This window comes from Neomonachus schauinslandi, chromosome 1 (assembly GCF_002201575.2).
Source record: "Neomonachus schauinslandi chromosome 1, ASM220157v2, whole genome shotgun sequence".
Lineage (NCBI taxonomy): Eukaryota > Metazoa > Chordata > Mammalia > Carnivora > Phocidae > Neomonachus > Neomonachus schauinslandi.
In genome coordinates this window covers 126,393,061-126,410,236 of record NC_058403.1, presented here as the reverse complement: position 1 = coordinate 126,410,236, position 17,176 = coordinate 126,393,061, and the positions used below count along the sequence as shown (strand labels likewise).

Here is a 17,176-nt window from a genome sequence, read left to right as displayed (position 1 = left end):
AGTACGACCAGTAACTCTTTCTTACCTTGGAAAGCTTTTGATCTAAGTTCAACAAAAATGGCATTTTAAGCAAAAGGTCATATTTTTTTCCTGTTTGAATTCAAGGAAGAGAACTTCTGGAAAAAAAAAATAGTGCACATGTTCTAATCAGAGGAGGGTATCTCACATTTACAGTTTGTCATGTGCTTTATGTACATTACATTGTTTAATCCTGATCCCTAGGAAGAAGATGCCATTTTTCCCAATAAAGTCTGTCTGCAGAAAGTAAAGCAGTTTCTTTGTGACTTTGGATTAGGAAAAGATTTCTTAGATATAATACCAAAAACAGAATTCATAAAAGTCTGATTAATTAGACTTTGTCAAATCGAAAACTTTGACCCCATTAAGAAAAGGAAAAGACAAGCCACAGACAGAAAATATTTGGAAAACATATAGCTAATAAAAGACTTGTTTCTAGAATATATAAAGAACCCTTTTAACTCAATACTAAAAAACAAATAATAACAAATGGGCAAAAATATTCAAATAGACACCTACCTCATCAGAGAAGGTATTTGAATGGTAAATAAACACATGAAAAGATCATGATTCATTAGGGAAAAGTAAAACCATTACATGTACCTAAAATGGATAACATCAAAAAGACTGGCAATGCCAATTGTTGGCAAGCATGTGGATTCTCATACATTGCTGGTGAGGATGTAAAATCATAAAGTGTTTTAAAAAATAGTTTGGCAATTTCTTAAACATATAGTTCTCATACGACCCTATGTCAGTTTTACTCCTAGGTATCTACCCCCACAGAAATAAAAACATATGCCCACATAAAAACTTGTATGTGTATGTTTATAATAACGTTACTCATAATAGCCAAAACTAGAAACAATTGATAGATAAATCACCTGGTGAACGAATAGGCAAAAGTGTTGATTATCCATACAGTGAAATACTCCTCAGCAATAAAAAGGACTGAACCTTAAAAATACACTATATATAAAATAAGCAAGCCACATAAGGCTATACATTATATGATTCTGTTTATATGAATTTTTTAATAGACTGCTTTTTGGAGCAGTTTTGGGTTCATAGCAATATCGAGCAGAAGGTATACCTGTACACTCTACTGCCCTGCCTCCTAACTGCCTCTCCCATGACCAACATCCCCTACCAGAGTGATACATTTGTTACAATTGATGGACCTGTAAGTTTGAACAAATGTATAATGGCATTTGTCTACCATTATAGTATCATACAGACTATTTTCACTGCCCTAAAAATCTCCAGGGATCCTCTCCAGCAGTAATAATACCACTCCACTGATTTCGTCTCGCCTTCCTCCCTAAACCTTGACATTCATTCATCTTTTTACTGTCTCCAAAGTTGCTTTAGTATCATAGTTGGAATTGTACAGTATGTAGCCTTTTCAGATTGGCTTCTTTCATTTCCTGGCCAGATAGCTCATTTCTTTTTAACACTTAGTCATATTCCATTATCTAGACACAACCATGGTTTATTTATCCGTTTGACCTCTTGGTTGCTTCCAAGTTTGGGCAGTTATGAATGAAGCTGCGGTAAACATCTGTGTGCAGCTTTTGTGTGGACGTAAGTTTTCATCCTTTGTGTAAATACTAAGTCGTGTGATCACTGGATCATATGGTAAGAGGATGTTGAGTTTTGTCAGAAACTGCCAACTGTCTTCCAAAAGTGGCTGTGCCATTTTGTATTCCAAGCAGCAGTGAATGAGGGTTCCTGTTGCTCCATATCCTCCCCAGCATTTGGTATAATTAGTGTTTGATTTTGGTCATTCTAAGGTGTGTGGTGGCTTCTTCTTGTTTCAGTTTGCATTTCCCTGATGACATGTGTTGAGTATCTTTGCATATGTGTATTTGCTCTCTGTGTATCTTCTTTGGTGAGGTGTCTGTCTGTCAAGGACTTCGGATCACTTTTTAATTGAGTTGTTTTTCTTATTGTTGACCTTTAAGAGTTATGTGTATATTTTGGATAACAGTCCATTATCAGATAAGGCTTTTGTAAATATTTTCTCGCAGACTGGCTTGCCTTTTCATTCTCTTGATGAAGTTATTTGAAAAAGCAAAACTGTAGAGATAGAAAGAAAGTAAGTGGTTGCCTGGGACTGGGGAGTTTTTTGCAGATGGGCACAAGGGAATTTTTTGGGGTGATGGAAGTATACCAAAACTGGATGATTGCACAACTGTATAGATTTACTAAGAATTCTTTTTTTTTTTAATTTTTAAATTAACATATAATGTATTATTTGTTTCAGGGCACAGGTCTGTGATTCATCAGTCTTACACAATTCACAGCGCTCATCATAGTACATACCCTCCCCAGTGTCCATCACCCAACCACCCCGTCCCTCCCATCACCCTCCACTCCAGCAACCCTCAGTTTGTTTCCTGAGATTAAGAGTCCCTTATGGTTTGTCTCCCTCTCTGGTTTCATCTTGTTTCATTTTTCCCCTCCCTTTCCCTATGATCCTCTGTCTTGTTTCTCAAATTCCTCATATCAATGAGATCATATGATACTTATCTTTCTCTGATTGACTTATTTTGCTTAGCATAATACCCTCTAGTTCCATCCACGTCGTATACATTTACTAAGAATTCTTAAACTGTAATTTTAATTGGGTGAATTTTTGATTTGTAAGTTATACCTCAGTACAACTGTTTAAAAAAATCTTAAAGAAAAAACCAAAAATGTTACATTTATAGTGCTTGAGTAACTTCTACAAGGTATGTGACAGCAAAGTACAGAGCTAGTATTAGAACTCCAGGCTTTCTCTTAAAGCCCTGTTCCCTTAATTATCAATCCTAAAACCTATTTATTTTTTACCTTGCTTAGAGATTCCTTATTAGCAAGTTTGCTGGATGGAGTAAGAGCCTCTGGTAACAGAGATGTTTGTGTAAAAATGACACCAACTCATAAAGGTCAGCGATGGGGGTTACTGAGCATGCCTGTTGATGAGGAAGTAGAGAGCCTTCATCTCAGATTTTTAGCCACACCTCCAAGTAAGTACTGATTTAAGTATGATTGCGTTTCCATCCATCTTAATAATTTAAAAGTTAGGAATGCAAACCTCTAAATCTTTTTGAACCTTTTCATCTTACAGATGGCAACTTTGCAGATGCTGTATTCAGGTTCAACGCTAATATTTCATATAGTGGAGTTCTGCATGCAGTAACACAGGATGTAAGATAAATTGTATTACAATTTGTTCATTGTCAGTAACTTCTGGAATGGAAACTTTTTGAAACATTCTTCTTTTACCTAGGGTCTCTTCTCAGAAAACAAAGAAAAACTGATCAATAATGCCATAACAGCATTATTGTCCCAAGAGGGAGATGTTGTTGCTTCAAATGCAGAACTTGAGAGTCAGTTCCAGGCTGTGAGGAGGCTTGTGGCTTCCAAAGCTGGTTTTCTGGCCTTCACTCAGCTTCCAAAGTAAGTTGTCTTTGAACTTCTTTTAGAGAATACAAACAACTCAAAATAGCAGATATCAACAGTTTATCTATCTGTCTAAAACCTTTCGTATGATGATATGGTAGTTTTTATTTATAAATAAATGAAGGTGAGTAGAACTGAAGGGTGTGAATATTGGTCCTATACATACCTGCAGTATACTGACTCTTGCTTATTTGTTTTGTTTTTTTTTTTTTTAAGATTTTATTTATTTATTTGAGACAGAGAGAATGAGAGACAGAGAGCATGAGAGGGAGGAGGGTCAGAGGGAGAAGCAGACTCCCCGCCAAGCAGGGAGCCCGATGCGGGACTCGATCCCGGGACTCCAGGATCATGACCCGAGCCGAAGGCAGTCGCTTAACCAACTGAGCCACCCAGGCGCCCCTTTAAGATTTTATTTATTTATTTGAGAGAGAGTGAGCAAGCAAGCATGAGGGAGGGGGGAGGGGCAGAGAGAGAGGGAGAAGCAGATTCCCTGCTGAGCAGGAGCCTGACATGGGATTTTATCCCAGGATTCTGGGATCATGACTGGAGCTGAAGGCAGATTCTTAACTGACTGGGCCACTCAGGCACCCCATACTGACTCTTTTTTTAATGACTTTGAGTAGGAAATTAAATCCCTTTAGGTGTTTTTTTTTTTTTTTTTAAAGAAAAAACGGGCACCTGGGTGGCTCAGTCGGTTAAGGGTCTGCCTTTGGCTCAGGTCATGATGGGATCGAGGCCCCGCATAGCGCTCCCTGCTCAGCAGAGAGCCTGCTTCTCTCTCCCTGCTTGTGCTCTCTCTCTCTCTCTCTGTCAAATAAATAAATAAAATCTTTAAAAAAAAAAAAAAAGATTTATTTATTTGAGAGGGGCAGAGGGAAAGAGAGTCTTAAGTCTCCATGCTCAGTGCAGAACCCAACGTGGGGCCCCATCTCACAGCCCTGAGATCACGATCTGAGCCGGAACCAAGACTTGGAAGCTTAACTGATTGCACCACCCAGGTGCCCCCAGATCCCTTCTAGTTTTAGTTAATTTTTAAAAAAATCTTCCCCCTCAAAAAAACTGTTATGGGAACCGGTAAGTCTAGAGGTGTAATTTAAAATATGTACTTGCTGAATGCAATAGAAACTCAAGAGGACTTATTATGTTACATTTTAATAATAATGCTCTGATATTGCTATTATATGCTTTTTGTTGTTGTTCCACAGGTTTCGGGAGCGTCTAGGAGTGAAGGTAGTAAAAGCACTCAAGAGGAGCAACAATGGAGTAATCCATGCAGCTGTTGATATGCTCTGTGCCCTCATGTGTGTAAGTAGTGGTTTTTTAAAAGGAGACTGGTTTGTCTTAAGTTGATTGATGTTTTAAATTTTCACAAACCCAGATTTTCATTGTACCAATTAAATTCAGTATTTCTATATTTCCTAAATTGCTCTCTTGGCAATTTATTTATTCAAATAAACGTTTGTTTAGCACATCCTGTAAACCAGGCACTGTGCTATCTACTAGAAATACAAAGTTCATTCCTTCCTTGAAATTGCTGACAGTCTAGTAAGGTAGGCATATGTGTACAATCTAAAGTAGTAGGGGCCACGGGATCCCTAAAAAGCAGCACTTAGTTTTTTGGGTTTGTGGCGAGGGGAAGATAAAAGATTCGAGGCCAGTCTTTCAGATATTACAAATGATCTGAATCTTAAAGCACAGGCAGGTATTTTCCCACTGTGAGAAGGCTTTCCTGGGAAAGGGGGATGGCATATACAAAGGTATGTTGGGGAGGAAGCAAATAATTGAAATGGCTGGGTCATAAAGCATGTATGGAGGTGTGTGGGATTAGGAGTTACAGCTAGAAATATATGCAGAGACAGTCATCAGAAGCCTTTTGTATCAGACAAGCTGTATTTCTATCCTTTAGTAAGGAACAACTGAAAGGTTTTTCATCGGGGGAGCAGTAATATTAGCTTTGAACTTCCAAAAACTCACAGATGTTTAGTGGAGACTATATTAGAGGTAAAGTTAGAGACAGGTAGACCAAATATGTAAGAAACAAGATGCTGAGGTAAAGAAGGCACATTTGAAAGCTGAGGGTAAAGATCTAACTTAGTGACAGCTTGTATGGGAGGAGAAGCAATGAATTTTTCAATATAACTTTGAACTTCCGGATTTACTTCAATGCTGTATATAGCATATGGGACTAAAGTGTTTTAGGCAAACTTAGAGGTATAGAATACACCTAAGTAATCACTTGTATAAAACCTTGCATTTATACTCAAAAGTGAATTTTACTATCTTTACTAATAATAATTCCATTAAAAGAATTCTGGGATAGGGGTACCTGAGTGGCACAGTTGGTTGAGCGTCTGACTCTTGGTTTCTGCTCCGGTTGTGATCTCAGGGTCGTGAGATTGAGCCCCATGTCTGGCTCCACACTGAGCATGGAGTCTGATTGAGACTTCCTCTCCCTCTGCCCCTCCCCCGACTGTGCTCGCTTGCTCTCTCAAATTATGTTGGGGAGCATGTGTTGGGGAGGGGCAGAGGGAGAGGGAGAAGTAGACTCCTTGGTGAGGAAAGAGCCGGAAAAAGAATTAGTGGGATAACTAGAACATAAAATAAAATGCCATAGTGTGAAACAAACACATTGAGTTCTCATTACATATTAGGTTTTGGCTGTATATTTTACATGAATTATCTCATTTACGCTTCATAACAGTCCTATGAGCTAAGTACTATTAATCTCACTTGGATGGCTGAGGAAAGTGAAACTCAAGAGTTAAAGCAACTTAACCTTGCCTGAGGTTGGCTATGGTCAGTAGCAAAGTTAGGGTTGGATCTTTACTCCTAACCCTCACGCTGGAATCTTTTTCCCATTCTCATTTATTCCATCAGTCAGAAGAGACAAAGAAGTATTTGCTGTGCATTTTAGTACCTGCTTTTAAATGCTGTTTAAAAAAATAAATAAATGCTAAGTTTTATTTCAAATTTAAATTATAAAATTGGGGGAGAGGAAATGGGTGTCATTTGCTTTTTAAGGAGGAGACCTGTGACTTTTGAGAGAGTACCTTGTACAGTACTCTCTACAGATACTTGCTGGGCACAGTATCTATGAAGCCTCATCAGACCCTGGGGGAAATCATCACTTTGCCTGCTTGTCTTATCACGAGTTTCCTTTCTCCCTTTAACTTTAAAGGCTGTGTTTTTTAATTCTTTCAGTATTTAATGAATACTCTTTATAAAATGACTTTCGTGTGATGCCAGCATGTGGGCCTGCTCATGAATTATCACTGTTTTTAATCAATAGCCCATGCATGATGACTATGACTTAAGACAAGAACAGCTGAACAAAGCTTCTCTTCTCTCTTCAAAGAAGTTTCTGGAAAACTTACTGGAAAAATTTAATTCCCATGTGGTGAGTTATAATTAAATTTGTCTTAATGAGAGATACCGTACATTATTGAAAGGTATTCTAGAAGTGCAGTTTGGCGGGGTTTTCTTTTTTTTTTAATTGCAGCTCCCAACTTTGGTCAGTATTGGTCATACACAGTTTGGTCAGCTTGGTCACTCACTAATAGTAAAATGTTCTGTTTTAGGACTATATCCACTCATCTGGGAAGAATAAGTTGCAAAGACTTTAGATTTTTTTTCTTTTTCTTCAATGTCATTATGAAATAAGCTGCTCTAAAAAAAAAAAAATTAAGCCAAATCTTTGCTCCTTAGTCACTGGTAACAGTTTTGGAGATGGGTAATCTATAGATCTGAAAGGAACAAATTGTCAGAGTTGTTTAAATGTTGCCAAAGATTGCTTTTTATGCAAATACTGCACATATTAACCTTAGTTATATGTGTTTGAGGAGTCTTGGTTATTTTCTTGAAATTTGACCAAATTTTAATTATTTTTCTTTTGAGATATGGTAAGCAATGGATTTACCACATTAGTAAAGCAAGTACTCCTTAGAGTAATCAAACTTTAAGCTTCATGTTAAGGAATTAAATGTTTACTTTTAACATATGGGGTAACAAGCACATTATTGTTGTGTTTTACTTGAATTTCTCGGTACTAAGGCAATATGTTACTTTGTTTCAGGATCATGGGACTGGTGCCCTAGTTATTAGTTCACTCTTGGACTTCCTTACTTTTGCCCTCTGTGCTCCATATAGTGAGACAACAGAAGGACAGCAGTTTGATATGCTCTTAGAGATGGTAGCATCCAATGGAAGAACCCTCTTTAAGCTCTTTCAGGTGAGAGCTTGTATCTTTCTTATCAGATAACCACTTTTTGGGTCAGTTTGGTTTTAAAATAAGGGATGTGTGCTTCTGTAGTGATGCTGATAAATACAGCCTCGTACATTGTCATATTAAGGATATTTAATTCCACAGATTTCTTGGTATTTCATGTAGAGCTCTGTTGATGGCTTTTGACCACTGTTTTGACCCTGTTGCCCATCTTTTCTCAGAAGTAGTGAAAAACTCATTTTTTTTCTGTAATAGGCCCATAGTACCCTTTTCTTTTTTTAAATTTTTTATTGTTAATCACCATACATTACATCATTAGTTTTAGATGTAGTGTTCCATGATTCATTGTTTGTGCATAACACCCAGTGCTCCATGCAGAACATGCCCTCTTTAATACCCATCACCAGGCTAACCCATCCCCCCACCCCCCTCCCCTCTAGAACCCTCAGTTTGTTTTTCAGAGTCCATCGTCTCTCATGGTTCGTCTCCCCCTCCAATTTCCCCCCCTTCATTCTTCCCCTCCTGCTATCTTCTTCTTCTTTTTTTTTTTTTCTTAACGTATATTGCATTATTTGTTTCGAGGTCCATAGTACCCTTTTCTTTATAAATTCCCAAATAATAGGGCTGTTCATAAAGTTGAAAACATTGTTATTTCATATAATACTATAGTATTTATTATGTACATGTGATCTGTTTCTATATGATACTTCTGTTTTTGTTATTTTATATCAGTTGTTTTGTAAATGTCAGTTTGTATTCTTTTACATCATTACTGCTTGATATTTATCATTCAGATAACTATAATTATTCAAATAAATGCCAGCTGTTTCCTGCTCCTGTTTTAATTACCCTTAAAGCTATCTTATAAGAGTACCCAAAATTTTTAACCAAACTGTGATCTGACTTTGAGATGTATCCTTTACTAATTTTATGGCTTATAAAATTGTATATCCTCCTTAAAAGCAATAGCTAGTATGTTGCAATAAAATTCTTTTATTCTGTGATACTTTTCTCCCTGTTTTAAAGCATCCTTCCATGGCAATTATAAAGGGAGCTGGATTGGTTATGAAGGCAATAATAGAGGTGAGAACAATTTTGAAATTTTAAGCCTACTTGAATGTTGATTGGCTATTTTAATTGATGCTGACAAAATTACCTTTCAGCCTTTTATGGGAAACATGCAGTTTTTCTGGGTAAGAAAAGTAATTTTGAGTCATTATTCAGAAATTAGTTTTAAACTACAGAAACAATCCTCAATATTAAACTAAGAGTTTAAAGTTCTGAGGTAAGTGGGTTTAGGGCAAGTAGATCTTTCGGTTCCTACATTATTTGTATTTTGTTTGTTTTAAAAGAATTAAAAGTTAGCATTCTTCCTCTCTTGCTCTTTTTGGGGGTGGGGGATGATGGTATTGATGGTATTGAAATCATTAGGTACTGAGGTTACATAGAAATCTGTTAATGAAGTTAGTTCATAGCAAAGTGGTATTAAGAATGGTAGCAAAAATTAGTTCCTCATGCTAAAGTGCATTTGTAATTAAGCTCTAGAAATCAGGACATGATATCGTTGGTCAGACATGGGATATTGTTTCTCTAAGATAGTTGCTTTAGCTCTCTGATTTTTAGAAAATAAAATCATGGCTATAAATATCAACTTGCATACAGGATGTTCACAATGACATCAGTCCAAATGGCTTTGAATTCTTTTTATTGTTTGTAGTGATTTGGATAAAATGTAAGAGTGCCCCTTGTATCAAAAAATGCAGTGATACAAATATAATATGTAAATATGTATTGGGTAAAGATAACATGTGGCTAAATGAAATGCACAGAATTACTATACTCTCAAGTAGATGTTTAAAAATTATATACAGGCATTACACCTCAAAGTTCTTTTTGCATTTTTAGTGTGTATTTACAGCTAACGGCTAATTTTCTTCCTGTAGCTAATGGGTGTTAGCTTCTAAAGTAATATATCTCTCACAGAGCTGGCAGCCAAGGACAGTTAGGACCATGAGACCAAACAAAAGTGTATTTTCCTGACCTTGATTCACCAGTATATTGCCATTCATGGAGGGCCAGGAATAACCAAAATGTGGACTTTGGGCTTCAATATAAGCCACACATGTCAGACTCATAGCTAGTGACTAGAGCTGATGTCTGTTAAGGAACACCTTTATTTACACTGAAATCCTGGCAAGTATCTTAAATTATTTTTTCTGATTGTGAAAGCAGTACATGATCTTTGAAGAAACATTGGTGTTTACAGAAAAAATTCAAGGAACAAATAAAATGAATCATTTATATTTTTATCATCCAGAGATAACTACAATTAGCATTTTGGTAAATTTTCTCTCAGACTGTGTAGAGTTTCAAATTATATGTGTACATATACAAACTATATATGTGTACCTACTGTGTATATATTTGTATTGATACTACTGTCAGAATGATACATATACATATTCACACTATGTGAATATTTGTATACATACTACGTATCAGTTGTACTATATACTTGTACCTTTTTTTTTCACTAACATTATGAGCATTTTTGCTTTCCATTAGGCTGTCTTAAATATCCCATTGCTTACATAATTTATAATTCTATGTTTACCTTTGATTAGTAGTCCTATTTGTCTTAACTCTGTTGCCAAAGTGAGTCCATATAAGCACATAAAATCAGGATAGAAAGAACTATCCCAATTTATCACATCATTCTTTTAAAAAAGTGAAGAACTGTGTTCACCATGAAAATGAATATATTGTTAATAATAAAAGCAAGGAGGATTTGCAGATGCCTTCGGTAGGAATTGCTGATGTCCCTGAGTCGCCTTTCCCTTTCATTGGCTGATATGTACTCCGAGAATGAATCTAATTTTAATATTAAATTAAACAAAGCATAATTCATAAGATAAATGTATCTGTAAACATTTAAAACCTCATTCCACAGGCAAATATTTTTAAAATTACTTGTATCACCTGTGTTATTTTTGGGTAGTTAAGTTGCATTTCAAATTTTTATTACATTGTATACTACATAATTATTTTACCTAAAGATGTAAAATTAGTTCTATAAAATTAGGATAGTGTGTTCTGGAGTGCTGCTTTAGGGATCATCTTACCCTTTTTCCAAAGGAAGGTGACAAAGAAATTGCTACAAAAATGCAGGAGCTTGCCCTAAGTGAAGGTGCCTTACCTCGACACTTGCATACTGCGATGTTTACAATAAGCTCAGATCAAAGGATGCTTACAAATAGGTAGGTTAAATTTAATTTGCTATAAATTAACTTGCTGCTTATAAAATGGATTCAGATATTACATAAAACAGACTGTTTGGATTATGCAAATGTTTCATTTTCTTTTAATTCACCTAGTTCTCCTTTTCCTTTTCCTATGGAAGGAATGTGTCCTGATGATCATTGCCCCTGCCCCTGGATAGCTTGGAGGGTGGGAGGGCGGACGACAAATCTGTTTGCCTTTTTCCCCTCACTTTCCTATTATGGCTCCTACACCCATAGCCATGGGACTGGAACATGGGAAAGAGTGTCTAGAAGCTTATGGAACTAGCACGATATGCCCAGGCTTTTTCTCCTTGTGTTTCCTTCTGGCCATCATATCAATTTTTAAATATCTTTTGTCAATTAGGTACTCTAAGAATAAAGAAAACCATATCTAACTGGTTTAGGTATCCTAAATCTCTTACAGTTAAACAATTTCCCCTTCGGTAACTTGTCTTTTTTTATAAAAATCAAATATAAGGAAGCACATAAATCTATTCATTTATTCCAGGGCTTGTGAATTCCATCCCTTTTAATTTTTCTTTGTGATTCCTGATGTGTGACCTTTCAGATATCCTTAGCATACTATGACTCAGGACTCATTAGTTTAAAAAAAAAAAAGAATATCATAAGTATTTTTAATCATGTTCTTTTGACTTCTTAAATGATAGCAGTAATTTCTGACTTAGGTTTACTTTACTTTGTTATGATACCATGAATTTCCTTTTTTTGTCACCTACATCCAGTTACTGGATGTTGTAGTATGCTGCCTTGCCAGTAGTTTTCTGCTGTTTGTACTGTTATAAGAGACTGTCTGCATCCCTCAACTTATAAATGTTAGCCACAAAAGTAGTCTTTTATGTTGCCTAAGAGGACAAAAAGATCTAAAAGAAAGATTATTTCCTTGGTATACTGCCTTATAAAAGTGATACTAGATACCATCTTTCACTAAAATAGAGACTATTTGATGTCTTATTCCGTTAAATTCCCATGTTAGATGTTTGCTTGTTGTGTTCCTTTTTATTAGTTACATTCCTTACTGTGATCAGTTACAGTATTGAAAAGCTGTCAATGTATAATATAAATTACCACTTTTCATTTGCATTGCTTTATCTTTTACAAATTGCCATTATAAAAAGCTATCCCGTTTATCCCTATTTAAAGCCTTTTTAGGAATCCCTGATAAATGATACCTACCTGATTCATGTGAAGGAAATTATAAGTGTAATTAATTACTTCAGTAGTAGTTAATTTCCAACTAGACATAGAAATGAACCGTTTCAGTAGTGTTCATTTTTTTCGTGATAGAACATAGTGCAATTTGGGTTTTTAAACTTTTTTCTTCTGGGAATGTAACCTGTATAAATAAACTACAAACTATGTCTGTAGTTTTGGTTATTTCCCTCACAGGTTTCATACCCATTCTTGTAGCAAATGGCAATTTGAATCCCTACTGAAGCACAGAAGGGTTAACAGTGAATAAAATATATTCTCTGCTCACGAGCATATCATGATGGTTAAGATGAATAAATGACTAAGTCATAGATTCAACATGGATCTTAGATTCTTCACTCTGAACCAAAATATGCTTTTACCTCTAAAGTGGCATGAGTAGAATAATTTGCTTTAAGTGCTTTAAGTCTTTATCCAGACTCCAAACTGAAAATATTTTTTATCTCTAACCTTGCCAAATAGGTTATATTAGAACATAGTTACTGACTTTTGTTCATGTTCAGAATTCCAAAGAATGCCAGAATGCTGTATGATCGCTGTATCAGGACTTGTTACGCAAACTAATCATATCATCAAGTCTAATTGTTTTGTTTTCCCTCTTTAAATGAGGTAAAAACCTACTTCTTCGTGTTCAAGTCCATTGAAAAATAGTGAGTTTATCAAGGAAACATTTTGATTTGGAGAAAATTCTAAAATGTTAGCAATATTTTGAATTACTATCTCATACACCTCTCCACATTATAACTTTAAATATTTAACATCAGAATGATTTCTTTGCTGTAGCCTTATTTCTTATATGATATTTTGTTCTTAAAAATTCCTTTCTGTTCTAGCTGAGATAAAGCAGCAAACCTTTCTCAACGTCTGCTTTTTTCAGACAGCTAAGTAGACATTTAGTGGGACTCTGGACAGCTGATAATGCAACTGCGACAAACTTGTTGAAACGCATTTTGGTAAGTCAGTTGAATGACCGGGAAGATTTATGTCTTCTTGCCCAATAAAATTTCATTGAGTAAGTTTATACTGTTCAAGGATTTTTTTTAGTTTATTTGCTTGTTTTTTATTTAAAAGATGCTTATCATAGGAGTTGTCACATAATAAATGCTAACCTCAGTAGCTTAAATCATAGTATTAATTTATTTGGGTTTTGAAAGCTAAATTTTCTTTTGAGCGGTTGTTTTGAAAATGGATTTTATGTTTTGTGTTTGTTTGCTTTTAGCCGCCAGGCTTGCTGGCATACTTGGACAGTTCAGATCCAGTTCCTGAGAAGGATGCTGATCGGATGCATGTTAGAGATAATGTGAAAATAGCAATGGTAAATAATGATTGTCCTAAGTGTCTTTTCAGGTTAAAAAGAATACTCTTTGTAAAACACACTAAAAATTTTAGAAATAAACCAAGAATTCACTGTATTGAATAGTAGTATTAAAGTATAGTACTACTATATGTGTGTGTGTGTGTGTGTGTATACACACACATATACTAAAAGTATTATAACAGCTTTATTGAGGTAAAATTTACATCCCATATAATTCACCTGTTTTAAGTGTACAGGTCAGTAATTTTTAGTATATTTATAGAGTTGTAAAACCATCACCTCAGTCTAATAATATGAGTAGTAGTAACCTTGTATATTTTTTTTCCCTTAACTCAGCTTATTGGCACATTCAGGAATGGATTTTTTTTTTTTTTTTTTTTAGTTTCAAATGTATAGTGTGATATTTTGTGTATAATGTGTGATTGATAAATGGTGAAAGGGGCCAGTAGTGAAAAAATTAACTCAGGACTTTTTTTTTCTTTTTTAAATAAAAGCTATGTTTATTATTAAGGTTGGGCTATCTCTGATACTTAAACATCTTTCAAGATACACCATTATAATAATGTCTTGTATATGTTCTTTTCCTTTCCTCACTCTATTTTTCTTTGTATACCCCATCTCCCATTCACATCTTGCCACCCTCACGTAGGAATCATCTTGAAACTTAAGCAGAAAAGTTAAGATTTCTTGGACAAAAGTATAATTTATTGTAGAAATTTTCACTTTGTTTCTTCACTGAGCCCCTAACATCCAGTATGTATTTTATGTAAAATAAATAGTGTGACTCAGCTTTACTTAGATTTTAAAAATGAATTTGCAAACAAGACTATAATGGATTTTAATGTTATTTTACAGGATCAGTATGGAAAATTTAATAAAGTTCCAGAGTGGCAAAGACTAGCTGGAAAAGCTGCTAAGGAAGTTGAAAAATTTGCCAAAGAAAAAGTAGATCTTGTGTTGATGCACTGGAGGGATAGAATGGGCATTGCACAAAAAGAGGTAAAAATCTGCTTCCAGACTGCTAGTATTTTGTATTTTGTATCTATATTTTGTAGGTTTGCTTTCATTGTTGCTATTCACAGAGATGGTAGTCACATATTTCTGACTGAACATATGAAGAAATGTCACCTAATTCTGATTCATATTTTTATTTTTTTTTATTTTTTAAGATTTTATTTGAGAGAGAGAGAATGAAAGAGAGAGCACATGAGAGGGGGGGAGGGTCAGAGGGAGAAGCAGACTCCCTGCTGAGCAGGGAGCCTGATGCGGGACTCGATCCAGGGACTCTAGGATCATGACCTGAGCCGAAGGCAGTCGCTTAACCAACTGAGCCACCCACGCGCCCCCTGATTCATATTTTTATATAAATTTGTCTTAATTCATAGTTTTATGAATCAGTGATTAGGATTTTAGTTAGGTATTTTATATGAAATTTAATATAAAATTCCACTCAAGTTTTCTTCTATAACTTTTAGTTTCCATACTAATTTATTCATATTTTTTTATTCATATGTATCTGCTTCTTTCCTTCCTTCTCTGAATTTTATTTTATAGCTATAGAAATAAAGGTGCTCTTCTTGTTTAGCATTTTTATTCAAAGTTAGACAGGTGTTTTGGTAATAAGATTCACATTTTTAAATTAAATTTGTGTACTTAAATTTTTCAATATTAGCTCCTCAAATCAAGGTCAGATCAAAAACACTTTTAGTCTCATTCTTCAACATGTCGTATGATCAATAGAACCTAATTCAGTAATGCATATTCTTCTCTCTAGGATGGAATGTGCAGTGGTTAAATCAACTATAAAAGTTGACTTGATCTCACCATTTTTGTTGACCACTTACATTCTTTCCCTTAAACCATCTCTTTACTTATGGTAGCTATTTCTTTATACAACGAAAATAATATAAATATCTTACCGAACAGTTTTCTTATGAATTTCCAGAACATCTAAACATAGTAATCAGCTGCCACAGAACAATTATAGTCTTGTGTGTCTATCTGAAATTGAGACCACAATTCAGTTCTGTAGAACTTGAACCTAAGGAGTTCATGCCAATCTGTATGAATGACATATGCAATATAAAGAATCATTAGACGTGCTTTCTAAATGATGAGGATAGTGAAGAGAATATTGCATGTTGAACCATTTAACCTACATCTGAGCCTAGTTTATCATTTATTAACCCATAAGTTACGGGTTTTCAAAGCATTACTTTCCTCTTCCATAAAATCAGAATAACAATACCTCCCTTCTCTATTCTGTAGGGTTGCTTTGATGTAAAAGCAAGGTAATAATAGGGGCATCTGGGTGGCGTAGTCAGTTAAGCGTCTGACTCTTGATTTCAGCTCAGGTCATGATCTCAGGGTTGTGAGATCGAGCCCTGCGTCAGGCTCTGTGCTGAGCGTTGAGCCTGTTTAAGATTCTCTCTCCCCCTCCCCGCCCCCTGCCAACTCGTGCTCTCTCTCTCTCTTAAAAAAAAGGCAAGGTAATAATAGAAGCACTGTATACATATCTGGTCATTATAATATTCCTATAACATTTGAGTAATTGAAAATCTATAGATATGAGTGATTTTCAGTTATTAAAAATTATGAGCTCTTGACTTCAGGTAGTTAAGCCCATTTCTAAAATAATAGTTGTTCAAGCTGTTGGATATAATTATCTAACTGAAATAAGTTTTTGGCATCTGATTTCGTACATAACATTTATGCAGCATAAGTTTGAACACACAGCTATTTTAGATGTAACTGTGGATAACATAAGTTATTTAAAGACAACAATTCAGAGGAAAAATAATATATTTTTAAATATCAGTAATGTTTTATTATGTTGGTTTCATTTATGTGGGTGTTACCTAAAACTTTGAGCAAATAATGATGCCAAATAGATATGCTGGTCAAGAAACTGTTTAGGTAGCAAACAGATTATTTTTTGTCATAGTACTATTTTTAATGTTAATTTCTTTAGGAAACGTGAATAATCTTTGTGACTTTTTTTTTTTTAAAGATTTATTTATTTATTTGAGAGAGCGAGAATGAGAGAGAGAGAGAGTACATGAGAGGGGGGAGGGTTAGAGGGAGAAGCAGGCTCCTCGCTGAGCAGGGAGCCTGATGCGGGACTCGATCCAGGGACTCCAGGATCATGACCTGAGCCGAAGGCAGTCGCTTAACCAACTGAGCCACCCAGGCGCCCTCTTTGTGACTATTTTATTTGTAGAAATATTAACACCCAAATACGGAATGATCATGTGCTTTAGCTAGTCTGAAAACTAACCATTGTCAAGATTAACTGGCTAGCCTTAAAAGGAACTACATTTCTTATATAATCAGAATGTTTTTAAGTCAGTTTCATTTGTAGCTAATGCTCTGTGTTCGATTAATAATAACCATTGGCTAATGTATAAAATTGCATTTTTCTTATTTTTGTTATTTTAGTTGAGGAATTTGTTTAGCTAATCAGGGGTTTTAGCCTAAATCTCTGAGTCCCTGAACTCTATTTATAGAGAACTGATTGTGCTTTTTGTGTATAACATTTATATTTTCACTACTCTAGACTCCCAGCTTTTTGTCCTGAGGGCTGGGAAAACTGAAGAAAGTGCTTTACATTAAAACTAAATCTTCGAATTGTTTATGTGCTTTATTCAAGTCACCTTACAT

The 17,176-nt window shown here is 35.1% G+C and overlaps 1 protein-coding gene across 1 annotated transcript in view; it reads left to right on the top strand.

The window, feature by feature from the left end:
* The window catches only part of DNAJC13 (DnaJ heat shock protein family (Hsp40) member C13), a 122,487-nt gene that overhangs the window by 41,911 nt on the left and 63,400 nt on the right, over positions 1-17,176 (top strand). Inside the window, exons 10-20 of the mRNA XM_044920445.1 lie at positions 2,863-3,029; positions 3,131-3,210; positions 3,293-3,462; positions 4,671-4,770; positions 6,755-6,862; positions 7,538-7,693; positions 8,714-8,770; positions 10,823-10,944; positions 13,076-13,151; positions 13,418-13,513; positions 14,372-14,515. Coding sequence (XP_044776380.1) covers positions 2,863-3,029; positions 3,131-3,210; positions 3,293-3,462; positions 4,671-4,770; positions 6,755-6,862; positions 7,538-7,693; positions 8,714-8,770; positions 10,823-10,944; positions 13,076-13,151; positions 13,418-13,513; positions 14,372-14,515 — 1,276 coding nt within the window. The remainder of the gene's footprint in view (positions 1-2,862; positions 3,030-3,130; positions 3,211-3,292; positions 3,463-4,670; positions 4,771-6,754; positions 6,863-7,537; positions 7,694-8,713; positions 8,771-10,822; positions 10,945-13,075; positions 13,152-13,417; positions 13,514-14,371; positions 14,516-17,176) is intronic.